General features: G+C 46.6%; 1 protein-coding gene across 2 annotated transcripts in view; it reads left to right on the top strand.

Annotated features, from left to right (window-relative positions):
• The window catches only part of EFNB3 (ephrin B3), a 409,020-nt gene extending 386,160 nt beyond the window's left edge, over window positions 1–22,860 (top strand). For both annotated transcript variants that reach the window (XM_069646279.1, XM_069646280.1), the window contains one exon: window positions 19,415–22,860. In XM_069646279.1, coding sequence (XP_069502380.1) covers window positions 19,415–19,815 — 401 coding nt within the window. In that variant the 3' untranslated portion in view covers window positions 19,816–22,860. The remainder of the gene's footprint in view (window positions 1–19,414) is intronic.
• Window positions 22,861–23,349: the final 489 nt, after the last annotated feature.

Genomic DNA, 23,349 nt, shown 5'->3' with positions numbered 1-23,349 from the left:
AGGGAGAAGGGGGCCGACAGGTTAGAGTTGACTAGGACTCTGGCTACAGGGTTAGTGTATAACAATTTAATGCAGGACATCATATATGGGCCAATCCCCATCTTCTCCAGTACCGCCCATAAGTATTGCCATGAGACCATGTCGAACGCTTTTTGAGCGTCCAGCATCACGTCCACCGCATTGGCTCGGGGGTCGATTCTAGAGATTACATTAAAAAAATCGCCGAATGTTTAAGGCAGTGGAACGGGCAGGGACAAAACCGCTCTGGTCTGGGTGGATCAAATATTTCATGATGGGGAGGAACCTATTTGCTATGATTTTGGTGAAGATTTTGGTATCAGTATTTATGAGGGAGAGGGGTCTATAAGAGCCACACTCATCTAGAGGTTTACCCGGTTTGGGAAGCACCGTAATAACGGCCTTGCGCAAGGAACAGGGGAGGGTAGTAAGACGCAGCGACTCCTCCCAGACCTCGTGCAGGTGCGGGGCAAGAAGGGCAACATGTTCCTGATAGAACTCGGCGGTCAGGCCATCTGGACCAGGGGCTTTACCCTTAGGCAGGGCCGAGATGACAGTGGTAATCTCCTCAAGGGTGAAGGGAACATCAAGTTGTTCTTTGGTGGCTAGAGATATAAGGGACATTGGGATGCGGTCCAGGAGGTCATCAAGATCTCGCGGGCTGTGCTCTGGTTGCTGGGCATAAAGGGTTGTATAGAAGTCTGCAAAGGTCTCAAGAATGGGCTGGTCGGACCAATGTCTCACTCCATCACTATCGATGATGCTATCAACTCGAGCCCTGCCTCCCTCAACCCGAGCGAGGCGGGCAAGAGTACGGCCCAGCCTCTCTCCTTCACCATACTTACGGGCTGCAATGGGACGGGCGAGATATCTTATTTCGCTGTGGGCGAAGGACTCGAATGTGTCTAGTTCCTTTCTAATCTGAGCTAGCTTGGGCGGAGAGGGGGTGGCCGCATATTCACACTCTAGCTCCCGGAGTCTGGACTCAGAGCGGCGCAGAGAGTTTCTAATGTCCTTCAGGATCCCAGCCTCCCTGGTGGGGAGGCTGGGATCACATGCCCCTGATGAAAACCTTAAAGGCCTCCCACCTCACCCCATCCGTTGTATCGTGGCGTTTGTTGTTATCGAAAAACGAGGTGATATCTGCAAGGATGTCAACCTTGAAGACTATATCGTGTAGTGCGTCTGACTTAAACCGCCAGTGCGAGTGTGGAGGGAGGGTCGGGCTCAGGGTGATGTCTAACGTGATCGGGGAATGATCGGAGAGTGTGCGAGGCAGGATCTGTGTGGTATGTATTTTGCCCATGAGCCCCGCGGAGAGAAGGAAGAGATCGATCCTGGAATGACTGTCATGGACGGAGGAGTAAAATGTAAACTGTTTCGTCTTGGGGTGGAGTGCTCTCCAGGCATCCACCAGACCTGTAGTGAGCATGTGTGCATGGAGGCGGCGAGCGGCTCTAGAGAGTGTTCTAGGTGCAACACCGGATCTGTCCAAGTCGGAGTCAAGGATGAGATTCATGTCCCCCCCCCAGATGATGGGGACCCCAACATAGCCAAGTAGAATGTCAAGGATGTGGTCGAAAAACTCGGGTACATCTATGCATGGGGCATATGTGTTGACCAGGAGGTATTCTGTATTAGCGAGGAAACAGTGAAGGATCACATATCTACCCTGGGCATCTATATGGCTGGTGCGAAGGGAGAACTGCAAGGATTTGTGAATCAAAGTGAGGACCCCTCTGGATTGTGATGAGAACACAGTATAATATCTGCTGGGGCCCCATGACGGGGCAAGAGAAGTCGATAGTTGTGCGAGGGCGTGAGTTTCCTGTAAGAGAAGTATTTTGACCCCGTGCCTCTGGGCGTAGGCCGTGATCCTGCGTGCCTTCGTAAAGTTGCTGAGCCCTCTGACATTCCAAGACATCAGCCTAATAGCCATTCAGTAGAAATTCAGGGGGGATCCCAGTAATGTGCGTCATATTTTGTCAAACTGGTGCCAGCAACTTGTACCGCTGCCAGATGTGTCATACCAAGAGCTACCACTGTCTCACCATTTTTATTGTTAAACCATCCCCCAACAACCCCACCCCCCTCCCTCACTGCCACCCCCAACATAGCAGTGCTCAAAAACCCACCCAAAGTCTCACGTCCGTTGTGCCGAGCCCAACGGGGCTGGGCCAGCCCCCAAACCAAACATGGGAGCAACAAATGAACTAAACAAGCCAAACTCGGCGTTGCAACTGCAGCGGGGAAGCTGCTGCCGTGAGCCCGATTAAGATTGTATAACAGTGAAATACACCAAATACCATACAGCGGCGGCGTAGTTAAACTTTAGAGGAGACAACACAGTAGGGCACAGTGAGCATGGGCTATAGGAATAGAGGATCCCAATACAAGTGCAATATACCGTCAACCATACAGCCGTGACCCATGTTATGATTCATGAAATTTCAATGAGTTACAACAATAAGAGAGAGCATAAGGGGAAGAATACATGGGATTATAGGGAAGATGCAAATGACAGGTGTGGTATTAGTAACACAATAATTCAAGTAGCGCGTGCAATGCAAGTCGGCTCAACCCTCATCTACGGGGTCTCCTTCAGGGCCCGGGACAGGAATATGTGACTCGATGAACTTCACCGCTTCCTCAGGGACAGTGAAAAAGTACAGTTTGTTACGATGGGTGAGTTTCAGCCTTGCGGGGAACAACATGGCATATTCCACCTTCCTCTCCCGTAGCATTTTTTTTACGCCATTGAATTGTCTGCGCTCCATTTGGACGTTGACAGAGAAGTCAGGAAAGATGCGGATAGTTTGGGACTCAAGTCTAAGTTCCCCCTTCTCCCGGGCAAGCCGTAGGATGTGGTCCCTATCTCTGAAGCTGAGAACCTTAGCTATAATTGGTCTGGGAAAATCGCCCGGCGTGGGGCCAGTGACCGATGGGCGCGCTCAATAGTGAAAAAAGGAGAGAGTTGAGGATCACCTAGGAGGTCTCTAAGAAGGGTCTCGACTGCCAGCTCCATTTTGCCTTTGAGGGCTGTCTCAGGAACCCCCACTATGCGGATATTATTCCTACGAGATCTGGACTCCAAATCATCGCACTTCGCCTTGACCTGCTTCATGTCTCGCACCAATTCAGAGACCGTATTCTGGAGCGTGTGTACCTCGTCCTCAGTGGCCCCAATTCTGGTCTTGGCCTCCACCAGCCTAGTGCCATGCTGATCCAATTTGGTGCGTAGTGAGGCAACATTTGCATTTATGTCATCTAATTTTTCATGAAATGACGCAAAGTTTTTGGCCATGGATTCCATGATTGACGTAAGGTCCGACTGAGGAGAGCATGGGGATATATCCGGGTCGTCTTGAATAAGGGCAGCCCCAGCCTGGTCTTGCTTGGCAAGCGATTTGGCAAACTTGTCCATTGCTCCAGCCTTGTTGGCCCCACGTGCTTTGCCGGACATTTTGGGGGGGGCTTTAAGAACAGTAGAGGGTGTTTCGTTGAAAGACAGAAGTAGGAACCAGGGGGTGTATGGAGGAACTAGGTCCAAATCAGCGGTGGGGCGGCATCCGCCCAGTGGGAAGGAGGTAGGAACCCCACCAACAGGCGTGTTATAGGGCGGTAAGCCAGCTCCGAGGGGCAAGCAAGGAGTCCCAGGGGCAGTGCAGTTCGGGGGGGACAGTATCTTGTGGCACCCACCTCTGTGCCAAGAGGGTCTAGGCAGAGATGGCCAGTGTTGGAGGGCAGTGCTGTCAGGGGTGCGTGATGCTCCCGGGGCGTAGCAAGAAGGTGCGCTGGCTAGGGAGAGGAGAATAGTAGACGCCTACGGTGGCACCAGCACCGGGTGAGTGGTCCGGGGGGAAGCCCGGTGTGCGAGGGGGTCGCTATCCTGTGTAGAGTGGAGCAGGGACAGCCCGAGGACACGGCAGACAAGATAGGCTGATTGTGTGGCGCCCAGCTCCCCCAACCTCCTCACCTCGGGACTCCGTGGAGCGAAGTATGTGTAGCAGTTAGAGTAATAGCAGGTCTCCAATCAACAGCAGCGGATCCAGGCCAGAGCGGGGCTCAAGGCACCAGCAGGATCCCGGAGCCAGGAGGCCCCAGCACGGCCGCCCGTCACGGCCGTCTCATGGGACCCGCGGAGTCAGCAGCAGAGCCGCGAGGGAAGGTGCCGGGCTGATATCAGTGCGGGGGCCGCTCCGGCAGCCCCCGCCAAGTTCCAGCGTGATGTCTCCCGTCAGGGGGCGGCGCCGTCACCGCAGCGCAGGGAAGAAGTGCAGGGCAGATGTCCGTAGCAGCTGATGTCCGTGCGGGGGGCCGCTCCGGCAGCCCCCGCCACACTCCTGAGTGATGCCTCCCAACCGGGGGCCGCCGTGTAGAAGAAGGAGTGCTGGGCGGAATCGGTGCGGGGGCCGCTCCAGCAGTCCCCGCCGTAGGAGTGCTGCCTTCTGTCAAGGGGCCGGCACCGTCGCCGCAGCACGAGAGGTGGTGCGGGAAGGGCGCCGGGCTGATATCAGTGTGGGGGCCGCTCCGGCAGCCCCCACCGAGTTCCAGCATGATGTCTCACGTCAGGGGGCGACACCGTCACCGCAGCGCAGGGAAGAAGTGCAGGGCAGATGTCCGTAGCACATGAGGCGGAGCGGGCCGGCAAGAGGGAACCAACAGGCCGCAAGTGTAGCCTCGCCCCCAAGGGAAGCGCGGGGGCGGACGGCCACGACCCCCAGCGGCGCCGGCCGCGACGTCCGGGGCGAGCGGCCAGTGAGAAAGAGTCTCCACGCCCGAGGCGGCCGCCCGCTCCGACAGCAATCCCAGAGGGCGGGCGGCCGGTCGTCTCCGCAAAGCAATGCGCCACAGGGGGATGGCGGGTACAGGCCGCCGAGGAGCCGCACGGCCCAGAGGCCTCAGCCGGCAGGCGGCCTCCCCGAGGTCCGGATTCTCCCCAACACAGGGCAGGTTGAAGCAGGGGCAATGGGCAGCAGGATTCGCGGGGTCTCGGCCTCAGTGTGTCCGTGAAACCGCTGATTGAGGCGGATATGCAGCGCTCGGGCCACAGAGCGTTAAAGCTAAGCGGCCATCTTGCTGGCTGCTCAACAGCGCCCCCCTGTTTCACATTATTACTGTAGACCTTAACATCCAAAGCTGTGATCCTGGACCCTCCCCCACTCCCCCCATCCATTTGGCCGCCCATCCCACTCCATCCTTTTTGGATGCAACCTGAGAACTACTTCCATTTTTCCACTTTGACTACTGGTTCATTTACGCACGTCCAACGCCAGCATACACTCAATCACATACATTGCATAGTTCACCCTCGCTCGCGTGCACGCACACACATACACTCTGTGTTGCTCACTTTAATTATCACATACTGGCAAGATAACTGGTGCTTTACAGAGTCTTTGAGTATGGTAGAATAAATCGGAAACATACGAAAATGTCGCATCGAACAGTGCAACATGTTAATTACTGCGCCTTTGCGCGGAACTAACAATGCCGACTCCCACTACACTGACTAATGGGAGTGGGGGTGTCCCGTGGCTCCTGATTTTTCTGCCTCAGAAGCATGGGCCAACACTGCATCCACCAAATTATTAAGCCTTCCTTTATTTTGGATTGTTCTCTAGCCAATTTCACACAGATGGCATAGAGGGCTTTCAATATTATAATATGTTCTGGATCTCTACCCCCCTCTTCCGCTGTTGATTTTGAGGAGGAAGAAGAGTCATTAAGGCTTGTTCGACGAGAGGTATAAACGTCTACTACTATTCCCTCCAAGTTGGGAGTGGATGATAAGTTAGTGGGTGGACACAAACCTGTGTCTGCAAGAAACGCAGGATCTTGGTTAACAACATTTCCCAGCACTATCTCCATTTGGTTTGCTGACTCCCCCTGTAAGCCAAGAACTAGCTTAAGTAACGAGTTATTATTGATTGGCAGTAGACCAGATGAGTTTGCACTATCTCCTGGGCCCACTACCTCCAAAGGAGGAAGGGGGGCGGTCACCATAGCACGATTTGTTGTGGGTGTGAGATAGATAGTCATTTTACTCTGTGCATTAGTATTGTTTTCTTGCATTTCTCCCACTGACTCCATCAGCCCAGCCACTCCCATTCTTCCTATGAGTTTTTTTGCAGTTTTGCCTGGTTTTTATTAATGGTACGTTCCCCCTTCAGAGATGATGATTTGTGCTTGCTGGCATAACACTAAAGCAGGGTGTGTATACAGCAATACACTTACTTGTGTGTCAATGATCTATTATCACTTTGCACATCCACTCAAGAACCACCACAAACCACCACTTTCTCGCCACTTCCGTGTCGCGCTCCACGCATGTGAGGGCAATTTAAAGTAGTGTTCTGAAAGTCAGTACAAGCTCCACCTCAAGGACTGCCAGCAAAGAAAGACTGGCAACCATCACAAACCACCACTTTCTCACCACCTCCATGCCATATATTTTTTTAATTTTAAGTGTGTTGCTACTTCTTTTACAAAACACATAATTAAAACCGAGCTTATCAGTTAAATGTACACAAGCATCCACATATCTCGAATAACTTGAATAAATATAGACCTTAAAATGGAATTCTAACAGAAATAGAATAAAAAACCTGTGTTTGCGATATCTTCAAGCAGGACAACCAAAATTGCAATTCTACACGTTAAGAATACCGGTAATCATATTTCTCAATCTATTAACAAATGTACGCGGTATAAGAAATTGCTAGCAGGACCTTTAGAAGTCAATCTTCATAATGAAAATGAAGACTTACAGGTAAAGACTAAGACCCACCAAGGGGCTCTGGCTTGCTCAAGAATGACCTCTGGTGGAAGGGTGAATGGTGGGGCATGGTCGCACTCAGGCACAGCTGTTTCCAGGCAGATGAATTACCTTTCTGTCTGACGCCTCATTGCTGGGTTTTATAGATTTTGGTCAGTGGCATATGTAGGCGGCTCGCAAATAAAGTTGTTGTGTCTTTTTACTTCGTTTTCGCAACACAATTACAGTTCAGAATTTAGAAGATGTTGTCCTAGATCTTGGTAGATCCTATTCCAAAGAAAAGTTAAACACCACCATTGTTAGAGAATGCCTTTTCTCCCCAAGGATCCCAATAACGTCATTGCGCGAGGTAACACTGCTGCCCAGCTCCTGCAAGAAGGAAGCAGCCCTTTTCCTAGTAGTCTTACTTCTTCGACAGTCTATCAGTGCTAAAGGTTCTCAGTGCTCATGGTCAGGGAGGCCTAAGCCAGAAGTAACATAACTCACTTCCAGCAAGAGGGAACAGCAGACAGTTTTGCTCCTAGGTCAGGGGTGGGCATGATAACAGCATAACCACTTCCCCTTCATCGGGGATTCTCAACGGAGAGACCACATGACTACATTTTGTCGGTCCCCATTGTAATTCCTTTCGATGCAGTTGCTTTGGATTTATTTTTGAAAGTTCTTTTTTTAATTTATAATAGGGATTCTCGCTTTTTCGGGGGCCCTTTGACCTTCGGTCACAGCAAAGAGCAGACATTGTTGGGGTTTCAAAGGCTGTTCATTGGTCAAGTGCAGCCTGGCACTTCCATGTATATTTCGTTTTCATGTTGTGGTGACTCCAGTTACCTTTCCTTGTTTACCCACTTGTCATTCCGAAACTACAGGTCCCTTTCGTGTAGGGAAAGACAGACTCGTCCATATCTAAAAAGTAGCTCTTTTGGGGTCTCAAGGTGCTCATGTTAGCAACAGAACTGCAGCAGGCATTTCTGAAGCCTCCTTTCACTGTTTCAAAGACTGGGCAGAGAAAGCCAAGTTGCATTTTGATGTAGAGGACTCTCTTTGCCCATGTGCAATGCAAGCATGTTGCAAAAACAGAGAATTAGCAGGGTAAACAGGAGTCCACTATAAACGCTCGCTATGCCCCCAAAACTGCCATCCCTCCCTCCGTACTTCCCTAATTAGCAGAATCACACACATAGACAGACAGTTACGTTATAGTACATTACACTAGAAGAGAGCACATGACAGAGATGTGTCACATTGAATACTATTCATAAGTACCCAGCGAGGGGGGCGTGGCGGCCTCCCAGTCAAAGGAGAGGCTCAGAACGCAGACATTACCTGATGTTAATCCTGGCGCCCTGAGTAGGGTGACCAGACATCCGGGTTTTCACCGGACAGTCGGGGGAAATCACCCGATGTCACGGGAGTTTTTTTAGTTTATAAACCCCATCCCAGGGTTTTGATTACGGACCTTTTTTGCCATTTTTTTTTTGCTGGGACCAGATTTCGAAATCCCGAAATCGGGTCCCGCCGCAACTTTTCCTGTGAGAATGGGGGCGTGGAATGCTTTTCATGCCCCCATTTCCTCCCCCTTCCCCTTCCTGGCGCTCTCCTCCAATGAGAAGAGTGTGCCTGTTAGCACACCCCGTCCTTGACCCCCCCCAATGGGCCAACGAAACAGAAGTAGGATTAAAGTCGTATGTGTATTTTCTTTAGTCCTACTTCTATTTCCATAGCCCGTCCGGGTTTTTTTTTGTTGAAAATCTGGTTACCCTAGCCCTGAGCCTCCTCAGGGCTGGCAGCCGCCGTCTTCCCTCATGGGGAATGAGGCAAGTCTTCCCGTTACCCCACTCCTCATCCACCGAATTGCCTCCCCCACTTAGCTTCTTTTCTGTCCATTTTGGCAACAGACACGCTCAGAACACTTGTGTCCCCAGCGTGTCCGCTCCCGAGCTGCGACAGGCCATCATCGGAACAGAAGAAGGGACTACACGTAGACCCTTCTCTCGTTTCTAAAGCAGCCATTTATTTTGTTTACTTTTTTTAATGTCTTGGACGGAAGAAGAGAACAGGACTACGTGTAGTTGCTTTGCCAGTTTCCATGGTGGCCATTTGTTTTGTTTAATTTTTTCAATTTATTTTTAATGGGCGCCATGGAAAGGGAAAACAGACTTCGTTTTCCCTTCCCCCGCGGCCATTGTTTTTTTACTTACTTTTTTTCTGTTCTGAATCGCTCCAGCTCTTTCCGAACAGAAAGAAAATGCTTTTAGTACTACACTGTTCTTATGGCTGGGGTGCTAAATGCAATAGGCCCCTCGCAAGCCGGGGCATTGCAACTTCAGGTAATGCCATGGGGCCTTCGTTAAGGCCCTCGTTTCGCTCTTGCCTGTAACTATGGGCCCCGGGGCATTACCTGAAGTGGTAATGCCCCCCTTTGCTCGGGGCCTAGTGCTTAATTCTTAAACACAACCACCATGGCATGTGTGTAGGTCATTGACAGCACTCCATTGCACCTTTCCATGATCTTGCCATAGTGCAGACTATATGATGCAGGGACCCAGGTAGACTGAGACCACTTCTTTTCTCATTTTAGTTTTCTCTCTCCTTTTCTCTGTCTATCCCACTCTTACTTCTTTCTCCACCAACTGAATTTCTCTTCCATTTCCTATGTTCTCAAGGTAGTGTCATTGCATAATATTCACCACACACACATTGTTCAGTGCAGAATAGTAATTTCCAAGAAATTAACCTGCAATCTGAAATTTAAACGAGGGTACAGATAGCTAGTTTAGGAAAAGGGATAATGCTAATTTAGGGGTGGTGTAGGCGGTCAATCAGAGGTTGCTGCTGACCTGTAGTTAAAAACGGTAAAAATTCAAAAATGAAACATTTAGGCATGACAAAAACAGGTGTAAAAACAAATGGGAACAGTTCTCATAGTTCTCCCTGACGTTTTCCCATTCTCTCCCTCCTTCTATTTTTCTTCCTTTCATTCCCCATCTTCCCTAGCTTCACCATCAACACTTATATTGCCCTCCTTCCACATCTTCCTCTTGCCTTGGCTGCCATCTCTTTTTCTTTATCACTGTTCTTCTCAACCCCACTCTTTCTTCCTCTCTCCTGCTCTCTTCCACTTCAGCTCCCCCTTTCCCTGTCTGTCTTTTTTTCTATTTGCTTCTACCTCTGTTTATTGTCCTTTCTTCTTCTTTTTCTTTATCCCTCTTTCTTTTGCATATTTCCATTCTATCTGGGTTATCCTCTTTTTTCTCCCCTCTTTTTTCACCTCTTCTTCCTCCTCTCATGTTTCTCTGTTCCTCCACCTAGTTCTCTTACAGCATGCGTCCGTTGTGTTGGCCATTTCCTTGCGATATGTCTCATTCGTTCACAGTCGCTTTTTCTTTTCTCTTATGCTCAGATGTTCTCTTCTCTCCTAGCAGTCCGTCTCTTCCTCTGCTTTACCTCTTGCACAGTCTTTCTCTGTTTCCGCTTCCTGCACTTTCTTGTTCTTCTCACCCACCCCCCCCCAATACAAACGTGAGAGCATCTTAATAATATTCACAACTTGTCATCTCTCTATGGGGAGCCTCTCCACGAGCCAAAGGTGTTAATACAAAAGTATCTTTGTGTTGGAGCTGTGGACAATCCAGAGAAAGATGCGCAACGCCCACCACCCCCTAAGCTGCACCATTGTAGCACCTTGGGCCAGCCAGCTGCCAGGACCTGGAGTGAAACCTACACTTCTTACCAGAGTCCAAGATCGCTCATTTCTAGAATGTACAATTCCTCCTGTCTTTGGACATTTAGGAACAGATTTTGTTGATTTTGCTGGTTTGAGCTGAAGATATTGATGGAATGCCCTCGAATGTTGCACTGTACTTTATTTTATGGCACTAGGAATAATTGGGCGAGAGAAATACGTAAATGGTGAAAATAGTAATGGGAAAACCATGCCTGATCGGACCTTCAAACAATTGTGAAAGGGGTCGATTCCAAATGACCCAATCTCGAATTTCTTAAACAATACTGTTCCCATATCACAGCATCCTCGCCCAAAATATACCTTCTGTACAGACTAAGAAATATCCCACCCCACCGTCAAGTCTCTAAGTTGAGTGTTTTTGGGAGTTGGACAACATGTTTTCATTTAGAAATGATCTTCGGATTTGGGTGGGAGGGTGTTAAAAAAGGTTAGCATACATGGAAGAATAATAAAAGTACAGCCAATCGCACCAAGAAAAATACAGATGTTTTTCGTGCTTTTTTCAGCTGCCCAATCCTCCCCCAACTCTGCAAAACAGCAGAGAAAATAATAAAAATAGAATTGAAATAGGAGCCATCTCTGGTCTGACCCTGCAAACCGATAAGTGGAAAACTGGAAGTTTGGATCCAATCCCAGATTTAAATTGAAATAAAAAAAGACCTTGCCAGAAGAATCAAACCGCTGCCCACCGCCAACAGAATTCTTATTATTTTTGTTTATGCAGAAAGAAAAAAATCCTGAAACAATAAAAAGTTCTGCATTGCATGCTCCTCCCAAAAGTTGCTTTTCTGGTTTTCATTAGAACAATGAATACAAAAGGAATTCCCCACCACCCCCGTAAAGTATCATGTGAAGCCATGAGTGCAGTTTTGTGACGATTTCATTGTTTTTGGGGAGATTATGAGTGTTCCCTTTCTAAATCGCCTGCTTCCCTGTTTTGGAAGAGCCAAAAGATAATGAGAACTTGCTGGAGGGAAGCAAGAGCATGCAGCAGCTGGAGGAATGGCCTGATCAGAGAATGTTCTTTCAACGGGGCTCACATCTTCAAGGAAGGACAGGCTGGCCGGTGGCAAGATCTTCTTACACAGGGATTATTACTCCACTCGGAGGGAGAGCGAAATATAAACCCTTCTATGCAAAAAAGATTGTAGTGACTTAGACATGTCAGAATCAGGAACAAGCAATGCATTCTGCGAGGGACACGAGCCACACAAGTGAATATGCCATCCGATGCACAGAATTCGCAGGTTGGGGTGTGTTGGTGGAGTCACTGCCAAATATGCAGGTACATACCTGATTCACAAAGAGATGCCATTCAATAGGCGTCAAGTGTCCCCAGCACCTGGTCTCCCTTGTTGAAGCGCTATGCCGACAGATATTTTCAGACCCCTGCCAGTATTTATCTGCCACTGATGCAAACACCCATGCATCTTTTTGTACATGTCCACTCGTTATAAGGGGTTGTAAATGTAAAAATGTAATAGTAGTGACCCTGATTCCATAAGGGGGCTGGTTGCCCATTTCCTACGTACGAGGTGGAAACTTAGAGCAGCTAGTCCGCAACTGGTTTCTTTCCCAGGACGCAAGCCCCTTTTGTAAATTAGGCATGTAGGGAAATGTAGGAGCATGATGTAAGCTTTTCTTAAAAACGTTTGAACCCTTCCATGAAAAATTCTTGGTGTTGTGAAAAGGTGTCAAAATGCTCCTACCACAAGCCCGTCAGGACTATACGGCACTGATGATCCCTAATAAGCGTGAAATCTGGTATGTAGTTGTCCCGACAGCCTTTCAGAATGTCTGTCTTGGGTTGACAAAGCTATGTATACAACAGCACTGACCTCATAGACAATTTCCTGGAGAAAACGGTTTGCATTTCAGTTAATTTGCATACCCATAATGCCTTGTTGTTGTGGCTCAGAACTGGAGGTGAACTTCCAGCGATGGCTACTAGGTGGCGTTGTGGAATGTGTGACTTTGCTCAAATGAACTTTCCTACTTTCACATTACAGGTGGAAGTTTTTTTTCTCCAACCTTTTTAAATGCACCATAGCTTACATGGTATAAATGTCCTTATGCCCACTCATCGTTGCCTTTGGCTGTGGCTACTGTCCACACTTCAATGATATTCAACAAGGGCCATGGCCCATATCCCCTTTGCTAGTAAATAACCAGGTCCCACTGGCCATCCACTTGTTTATGTCAAAAATGCGCCCTAAACACACACATTCCAATATCCCAGCTTCCAGTTGTATGAACGATTGCCATTCTGCTGAAAAGTGCAGCTTCCTGCACTGTAGTAATCCAGATTCATAATTTGGAATGTCATTTCCCACAATGCTTTCCTCAATACCTTTGTAAAATTAGTCCGCCCCAGTCCTGGATGAGAGTGGAGTGGAGGGGCACGGACTTCAATACTCCTTTCAAATGGAGATCGAGCATCAGGGAGTGATGAGTACCGATGGTAAACTGCTGGCTAACACAATGATATTCATAGTTTGCCTTCTTATATAGTGTTTCATGACCAGTGGCGGCTAGTGAATTATTTAAGTTGTGAGGTGCCAACATTTCCCCCAAATATGCCCTAGTGACCGAGCGCAGCATAAGAGCCTGAACCAATTAATGGGGGTTTGAGGGATTTTTTTCCCTTCAGAATGTTTTTTAATAATGGATTAAAATGGTGCATTTTACAGCACGCATTTTTGAAAAATTGCGTGAAAGACCAATTGTTTTTGTAGGTTAACTCATGAAAAGATCCAATACATGCAGCAGGGAGTGATGAGTACTGAAGGTAAACTGCTGGCTAACACAATGATATTCATAGTTTGTCCTCTTGCATAGTGTTTCATGACCAGTGATAGCTGGGGAATTTTTTAAGTGGTGAGGCTTAAATATTTCCCCCAAATATGCCCTAGTGACGAGGATAGCAAGGGAATCCGAATCAATTAATGGAAGTTCGCTTTCTTCCCTTGAGATTTGTTTTTAAAATGGGTTAAAATGGCGCATTTTACAGCAAACATTTTTCAAAAATTGGATAAAATGTCCAACAGTTCCCAATTGGTTTTGTAGGTTAATTCATGAAAAGATCCAATAGATGCAAGTCACCAACAGTGCACAGAAAATGTCTCCAACACATTTTCATGATGCCTTTACCCACAATATGTTCAAGCAGTCAATACATTTTCACACTGCCTGTGCCCATATATTTCCATGCTGGCTGCACCAATATATGCCAGTATTCGCATATAAGTACATAGTCATGTTTGCTTTGCGCATAATGCCAGTAATGATACTATAAGAAAACATGTCCATGCTGGTTCTGCCAATATATGCCAGTACTCACACAACTGTTGGCTTTGCCATTAAAAATGCATGCAAGAGTATGAAAATATATTGAAACTGACTGCACCAAAATACCAGTCAAGCTACAAAATAACACTTATAATGCTTGCTTTATCAAAGATGCCCAATACCAAATGCCATACCACAATAAGAAATGGCTAGACTGGTTGCATTAAAATGCCAGTTTGGCTACATAATAACACTTATCATGCTTGCATTATCAAAGATGCCAATACAAAATGTCATGACACAGTAAGAAATGGCCAGACCGGCTGCACCAAAATGTCAGTACAGCCACATAATAACACTTAACATGCTTACTTTATTAAAGATGTCCAATACAAAATGTCATGCCACAGTAAGAAATAGCTAGACTGGATGCATTATAATCCCAGTCTATATACTTTATAACACTTATCATGCTTGCTTTATCACAGATGCAAAGTAAAAAATGCCATGCCAGACGTGGACCCCTTGCTCACTGTGCTCAGACCTCACTGATGAGGCCCAACAAAGATGAAACACTTGTCTGGGGTTGCTGTTGGTACTCTTTTTCAGTAGAGAATGTCCATAGCATTTCGGTGCTGGACTGCCCACGTGGGCAGGAGAAAGACTGATATGCAAATGGATATAAATCCCTTCTGTGAAAGGTACAGTAAGCTAACGTGTGGCTGCGGACTCTCGAGTGGGCACCTTCCCAAAGAACAGGTAATTTAGCCATGTTCATTCTCACAGAGGGGCCCCTATGACTATTTTGTGATTGTTTAAGGCACTTAGGTTTGTTACCCTAAGTTTCCTAGGGTCATCCAGATGTGGGCCCCTTGCTCACTGTGATATGATATGTTACGATAGGTTATTTAGAACACGCTTAATACCCATAGATTTCTAAGCGTGGGCCAGGGATCGAACCTGTGGTGCTCCGTGTCGTTTTGCATCCAAGGCGAGCACATTGCCCCTGAGCTATCCTCCCGAGACGAGGCATAGCTCCACCTCACTGATGAAGGCCAACAAGGCTGAAACAACTGTCTGGGGATGCTGTTGGTACTCTTGTTCAGAAGAGAATTGCCATAGCATTTTGGTGCTGGACTATCCATGTGGGCAGGACAAAGACTGACATGCAAATGGATATTTCCCCTTCTGTGAAATGTACAGTGAGCTAAAGTGCGGCTGCGGACTCTCGAGTGGGTATCTTCCTAAAGAACAGGTCATTTCGCTGTTTTCTTTCTTGCAGAGGGGCGCCTAAGATTATTTCTTGATGGTATTATTTTACTAGATATCTATCATAGATGCACAGTAAAAAAAATGACTTGCCAGCCCCTTGGACGCCCTGCTCCCCACACACGCTCACAATCAATATGATTATGTGTGTACTTAGGGCAAATATGGTGACGGGAGTTGGGCAGGTACTACACTCTCGTACCCTAAATGCCAAATGGCCACATAACCTCAAAAACAGAGGTGTTTTTGTGAAACTACTTTAATAGGGTGTGATGTGTCTACTTTGAATAATGCTGAAGGAACATGGGCAAAAACATTGCAAGGTGACGTTATAGTAGTTCTTGTGTCACGATTGGCCTGTTTTGTGCTCCTGAGTTCCCCACCTTGCTTCCAAGGGAATCCCTCATTGTCCAGGTAGTGAAAGTTCGACTCTGGTACAGGGGCACTTTCCTTACCTGCTGCATGTTTCACGCTCAGGGATGTTCATGACTTAAAAGCAACATTGTTTTTTAAAAGCATGAAGGCCATCATCAGTGGCGATCAGTAGTGTAACGGAAAAGTGGGCCTCTCCGATTGCTGCTACCTAGAGATATATAAACTTCTCTGGCCCATCAGGGAACGTGAATAGTGTGTGAGTAGGTTGAGGAGAAGTGCTATTTTGCATGTACTGTCCTGGGGCATCAAAGTGGGAAAAATAGTAGGTGATGGGTAAAGGGAAGTACTACTTTGAAGGGACTGCAATGGCTTGTCATATGCCGAGGGCAGGGGCGAATTAGGCCGCCTAGGACATCTTGAACCCCCTGGGGTTGGCCTCCTCAGTCTATAATGATACACTTGCTCATCTTCATTTTCTCAAGTACCCCTTTCTTTGTTTCTGACATTAATTGCATCCCTCCAATGTACAAAGCTAAGGAGTCTATAAATTCAATTACAATTCCGTTATGCTAGGCAGCTTCCCACCACTTTGTGTCCAAGATTCCTCCTTCATTCTTATGACCAAATATCTTCCCAGCTTTAGTTGCTATAAGTATTTGTTAAATTTTAGGTTAGACTGTTTTATAGAGAGGACTTGAACAGTACACAAAAAAACTATAATAAACCAGCCTGACAATATTATTTCCCCATCTGTAATAGAAGGTTTGAGTAATGTGATCCATGAAAAAGTTTACAACAATGTCCTTTGGGCTTTACAATTCTACTTTCAACACTTGAAGACACACCGTGAAAGGAAAGAAAGGCTAAGGTCACCTGTTTTTGGTCCTGCTGCTTGCTATGAACTCTTCTAATTTCTAATCACCTAACATTCACACTCCTCAGAACACTTGCCATTGACGACAGTTATTCTGAATGGCCCATGCCGCACACATGTAAAAAAGTGGAATTTCTTAAGTGCAAATAACTGGGGTCCACCTTCTTGATTTCCTATTTAAGGGTTCCTTTTTTTGTTCTCGCTCCTCTCTTTGTGTTTGTTGGAGGTAGGAGCAGACTCGTTTAGAAAGTAAGTTCCAAACTCAGACTGCTTTTTTGTTTTGCATTTCAAGCACACAGATAGAAACAGGCCAGTACATGCCCTTGGGCTGAGGTGTAAAAATATCTTCTTACACGTCTCTTTGTTATAAGCAGAACATTTACAATGGGGGTAGAAAGTAGATGGCTGCAGACAATCTAGCAAGTGTGGGAAGTGTCCCATTTTGTGTTGCAAAATGGCATATGACATGCTGTCCATTTGATGCATGTTTGCGATATCTGGCGTATGATGTGAGCACCGGAGCATATCCTGTCAATAACTAGTTCAGAATGGTACTTTGTGGACCTCTCAAGGCAATAGCTGACAAATGGTGTGAGTGCACGGCATGACCCCAATAATTGCGACATGCTCTGCAGACCTAGCCCCACCCCTGACAACTATATAAAAGACAACATTATTGCGGATGTAATAAGCCTAAGTCAATGGTAGATGAAATATAAAGGCAGCCATTGTTATGCTAGTAAAATAGCTTTGCCATTGTCAAACTCCAAAAGAAATGCAAAGTTGCTAATATTGTTTCTAGAATACCTTTTATTTTACACCTGGACATGTTCTTTAGCGCCCACTCTAGTCCTCTTAAGAGGTACAGTAATTTGTGGCTAAAAATCCCCCATTGTGCACTGTGAAATTGACCTTTTCTGCACTATAAATGTGTGATGAATTATAACCTGCACATCCAAATCTGCGGTACATCAAAGTTTGTGTAAGTATACCCATTGCCAGTCCCTTCTTTGCCTGTCAAATAGGCTGCAACTTTACCTGAAAATCTAATAAGTAGTTAGAAGAGTGGTGTATATATTCAAACGGCCAAGCTTTTGACACATTGATTTATTTGAAGGACATGGATTTCAATTTCGGTCAGAAACTATTAAACATAACACATTTTGAGATGGTGAAGCCATTCCCAGGAAGTGTGCCTCTACAATAGGTCAAAGATGAGAACAAGTGGTGAACCAGTTTATAAGGATGTGGACAAAGTGGGACATGGACAGTGGCCACAATAAAACAAATGTATAAGGAACGGGTGACCTACAATGGTACCAATAACCAAAGGGGGCAAGTGCTTCTGACTAAAGAGGAGTACTGTAAAAGTATACAAAATCACATTATTACGTGGCACTGGAGGGAGTGGTGGAGTCCGTTAGGGAGGGATGGGGAAGTACGTGAAGTTTAGACCGTGCTCTGAAGAGAGCCGGTCAGGATGGCTTTGACTGTGAAGGAAAGCGGGTTTCAATGTTACCAAGAGGGTAGGCCGCAAGACCAGCAGTGAGTGCAGCCACCGGAAGCCTTGGGACAGTGAGGTTGAGTTCAGAGGAGAAGCGGAGGGAATGAGATGGTGATTAGACAGCGATAGAGCCAGCCGAGCAGTACCATTGGCAGCTTTGTAGAAGCAATTTACAAACGAAGAAGTTGTGCATTGAGAGCTAACCAGCATGATGTTGATAGGCAGAAGTGGGGAGGATCTGGGTAGGTTGTCGAGAGTGTGGGGAGTGAAGTTGAAGACTTTGTATAGAGGGAGGAAGGAGTAGAAAGGAAGGCCAAAGAGTAGGCATGAGTAGTAGTCCAGTTTGCGGAGCATGAATGTGGAGAGTTTTTGCAGTGATGAATATGAAATTGACTAATTTTCTGAATGTTGAGGAGGTTAATATGAGCAGTAGAAGTAGTGGTAGTGATACATTGTTGCAGTCAGAGATCGCTATGAAAGAGAACCCAAAAGATGTGTGCCTTGGGTGAGAAAACAAAAAGTTCAGGCTGGAAGGAGATGGGAGTGGGAAGGAGGGGTGCCGTTGGAAACCAGGAGAAAGAGGTCTTCTATTTTTAAAGACATGCAAAGTCTGAAAAATGTTCTTTTTTGGGAGGCTGTAAATGTAGACGATCAGAAACTCCCTTCTTGATAATGACCATCTTTCTGAACATTTCAGCAGTAATTTGAGAAAATCTGAACCCACTGTAAAATGAATTTGGTGAATTATTTTATTCATGTCAAGAAGCTTAGTGAGAAGCCACATGTCTCCCTGTCCGGTTGACATTATCAACTGATACTCTACACCTGGTTCTTGCCTTTGCGGAACACTCATCACCACCCACTATGTGATTCCTCTCACTTTCGCAAATTCACCCTCCTAGCTATCCACCAATCCACATTTTAAGCTCAAGAGCATCCCCACAATGACAGGATTCATGATCGTTCTAAAATGTCCTCTCCTATCAGATGCTAGGAGTCCCTGAGTTTTACATGGACATTACACACCCTGACCCCCGAGGTTCTCAGCCAATTCTCAACTTGCATCAACTGCTAACAATGCAAATATGGTTAATTTGATCATCCTGTGTTGTCTGATCACTTCAACACCTCATACCCAACTGGTTCATGTAGCATTCTAAATGTGCACTGCCTGACCATTCTACTGCCTGCACCCAACAATGGGATGCTCTGACTACCACATGACTGTATGTTTGTAATGTGCTTCTGTTTGGAGCACTATGCGCCTTCTCCGATTAATAAATAAAAAATGTTTAAATGAATGATATATCTGTCAGTCTCAGGTGGCTGCAGAATAATCGGGAAGCCTGCGGAGTGTTCAATTTAATAGGGGATCTAACATGATCGAATGCATGCTTTGTAACTCTTTGAAATCTGATAATTTATTTAGGTCAAGGGTGTGGCATGCTGAGGGTCTTGTTTGCAATCGACCTGTTGTAATTGCAGTTTTCGAGAAATGTAATGCACCATTTTTTGTGACCAACTGATGAATGTGTCTGATCCCACCTTTCTTCATCTTCACAGGAGACACCACTGCAAACGTCACCAAGGGTGCCGGTGAGAATGGTCCCCTGTCGCCGTCCAACATCCCCATCATTGCCGGTGCAGCTGGCGGTGCTGCATTCTTGCTCATCATAATTGCGGCCCTGGGCGCAGTTTGCTATCGGCGGCGCCGCTCCAAGCACAGCGACACACATCACCCACCGCTATCGCTGAGTAGCCTGACCAGCCCTAAACGTGGTGGCAGCAGCGGGGGCAATAATAATGGCTCTGAGCCCAGCGATATCATCATCCCGCTCAGGACTTCGGATGGCGGTGCCTTCTGCCCCCACTACGAAAAGGTTAGCGGGGAATACGGCCATCCCGTCTATATCGTGCAGGAGATGCCGCCACAAAGCCCCGCAAACATTTACTACAAAGTATGAGGGGAGCTGCGCTATAGCCTGAGGACCAACCTGCAACGAATCTGGGACCGCCTACTGAGCCTTCCCAACCACCCCCAATTTTTTTAATTATTATAATTATTATTATTATTATTGATATTTCTAGTGACTGTAGTGGGGGCGATAGTAGGGGGAAAAGGGACAGTATGTTCCCCTGTCTGGAGAGGATTTTGCACACATACACTCAAAGGAGGAATACAAAAGTTGTCAATTTCCAGAAACAAAAACGTTTCTTTTTTTAAAAAAATTAGTCCAGTTCAAGATGGCAAAAATAATGTGAACTTTACTATTTTGTTTTTTATTGAGGAAAAAGATTTTGTTTGCTTGTTTTTGAAACTCGGAAGTCTCCTATGCTTCACACCCCTAGTTTGTGTAGCATTTGTGAGATGTGGAGGAGCAGCAAGAACTATGTAAACAATGCAAGAGGCCTATTCCTGCAAAGAGTCAGCGCCCTGTCATTCCAGGCTAGGCTATAGGACTGCCATGGACTGCCTCCACCAAGCTTCGATTGACTAGAAGACATATCTTGTGCCAACTTGGAGGCGGGGTGATAAACTAGCCAAACCTCCTTTTGTCCCCTTTGTCCTACGCAGAGAGCCCTCAGTGATTTTGACATCTTCAGTGGCGTGCGGCGCTGTAGTTCCGGAATCACCTCCTTCGTGATTTGTGTCAAGGTTAGAGCATGCAGTAGCTATGGGATCATCGGCAGTTTCACGCAAAGAGTTCCCTGCGTTTTCCAGTACAGCGGAGACCTTTTGGCAGCTCTCGACTCTCGTTCTAACTGTACTTTGTTTCCTTCCATCTCACAATTTAAAGCAACCTACTGCGTATTTCAAATAACTGGACTTGCAAGTCACGGAAACAACCATGTACAAAACAAGGCGAATGCCTTTGAGGATATTTGCCCTGTCGCCACTTGTTCTACAGAATATGGTCCTTGTTCGTGGAAACAATTTGAAAACGTTATCAATAGTAGTGATGGCTATAAGTAACGGGGGAAGGTGATCATACATTTGGGCCTCTGCAAAATTTGGTTAAGTTATTTCAAGAGGGATCAACGCTAAATAAAAGGCATCTGTTTGGAATCCTGATCGGATACTAACGTGTCCCCTTTTTTTCCTGACCTGTTATACCAACTGGATACACTGCTGGGGGGAGCCCATTCGTTAGCCGCCATTTTCTAGGCTGCAGTGGGGACACACAACGCCAGGCAGGAGTTATTTTCCTGAAACAGGATTTGACAATGTTGTAACAGGAAGTGAACTTGAGTCATGCTGAAAGACAAGGCTCGCTGCCTCTGATCAATGGGAGGATGAGTGGAGAGGATTTTTCCACCAACGTTGATGATTTGGAAGTGTATCAAGTGGTTGTAAAAGTGCGTACAAATGTTTTTTGTCCAATCAAGGAAGACGTGTTTTGATGGTGAACTTGTTAGCAATGGGCCATTGTAAAAGCTGCTTTGATGTATCCTTTTTTCATTGGCCATTTTCCTTATATGCCACAACGTTTGGGTTTTCACAGGGTTTGGAAATCTGAAAGCTGGCAGGTGACCTCAGCAGGAGCCAGAGATGTCATGTGCTGTACTCATGACAGATACCAAGAGATCATTCACTGAGATTTCAATTCGGAGAGATTGGTGCCAATACAAGGATCAATGGTTTTATATGTGTTTTAATGTTTATTGTGTGGAAGCTAAAGGAGTATTGAAGGCCCTGGTTGTAAAAGGATGCTGGGCAGGCTTCTTGCAGCCCATTAAAGCGTCTCAATCTTGGCTTGCCTAATCGCCTATTTTAATACACCTCACACATCGCTATGTCATTCTTACCACTGCACTGACCTGATTACACCCTACAGGTTCCAACAAAAAGCGCTGCCAATGCCCTTCAGTCCTGACCAGCTGCTTCCCGTGGCTGTTTCAGTACGTAGACACACACACACACACTCACATGCACAGACTGCCAATGTACACCGGGCCTGCTCTGCTCCGTCCCCCTCACATTCCTGTACTGCGACACACCTGCAGCTCTGCCAATGCACCTCAGTCCGGACCCACAACACTCCCTGCTATTACACCAGTGGCAATGATAGATCCCTATGCCAATGTACATTATTCCTATGCTCCGGTCCCGATGCTACTCGAACTGACTTTCCCAGTGCCTTTTTCTTACGTACCTCATTACACCATTGCACCCACTTCACGAAACTTCCCACCCTTCCTAATATCAGATACATGCCAATAGATTTAAGATCGACTTGAGGACCCAGAATCAGACACAGCTTCACCTACATTCCTCAACTGCATATCCGGGCTCCACAGACAGGGTTGCAACCACATGCAGCTATCCACCTTTTTCACACCACGGGCAAACCAATGAACCTGCACTGCTGCCCTCTCTGCCAGGCAGCAGTCCTCATCCTCCTTGCTTCCCGAATACACGGTTCTCTTGCACAGTGTTCTGGATCAGGTGTAGCTGCCATCCCCTTCCACACCTTAAGAGACACCCACAACCTTGAAATTGACCATACCTCTGACAGACACGGCTCTACCCTCTCCAATGACAGAAGTGCTGGTTTTCTTGTCTGGGCCACTCATACAGAGTAGGAGGCTAAATTCAGCTGCCGCCACCTTCAAAACCTGCACAGAGAACCACACATCTCCCGTTATGATCCCGTGCCAGACACCAGCTCATACCTCTCACTAACCACAATCTACCAACAGTGCCAAAATGGACACAGACTTTGAGCGGCGTGGCCGATGTTCAAGACCAAGAAAAAACAAAAAACATGGAACCGCTTCACTTTTTAGAAGCGACCTTGAACTTCTGCCTTAAAAAAACGTGTTTTTTTATTTTTATTCTTTTGAAGTTTTCTGTTTAAGTTTGTTTTTTTCTGCAAAGTGGCCAATGCGTTATGATTCCTGTAGACCTGTAGCCCTTGTTGTTCTCTCAAAACAAGAACAAAATAAAAAATAAAAAAGTTAAAACGTTCTGCCAATATAGATGAAATAAAAACGATATTTGTAAAACACCTGGCCAGCATTCATTGTCTCTCAACTGTTAGGGTTAGTTCAGTGCAACAGGAAATATTAAATGTACCATGTTATCGTCTTGATGCATCAAACCAGGTCTCTACACATCCACGAATTGATTGCAGGGATGGTTCTGACTTTTCCTTCGATGCGCACTTGGTGTCCCCTTTTTCAGATCATCCTGGTAAGGCATTAAATGAGAACACTGCAATCCATGCTTGGTGCTCAGTCTGTTGAGAGCACATGGGGTGGGGGGGGACCTGGATCCAACTCGTCAGATGTTTGGGGGTATGTAGAAGAGCATTGTAAGGTACTTCGAGGCATGTGGGGAGGCAGTATGATCACTACGTGCCATTTGTAGAGTGTTCATCTGCCATTTGTATGGCCTTTTACTGCTTCAGGCAATCTGAGTGCGCCAGATTGGTGGAATGAGGTGGATGGGTGTGAGGTGGGAATATGATTGATTGATTGATATTTTATTGCTATCG

Source organism: Ambystoma mexicanum, chromosome 1p (genome assembly GCF_040938575.1).
Source record: "Ambystoma mexicanum isolate Mex_15411 chromosome 1p, UKY_AmexF1_1, whole genome shotgun sequence".
NCBI classification, from domain to species: domain Eukaryota; kingdom Metazoa; phylum Chordata; class Amphibia; order Caudata; family Ambystomatidae; genus Ambystoma; species Ambystoma mexicanum.
This window is presented reverse-complemented; position numbering and strand designations above follow the sequence as displayed.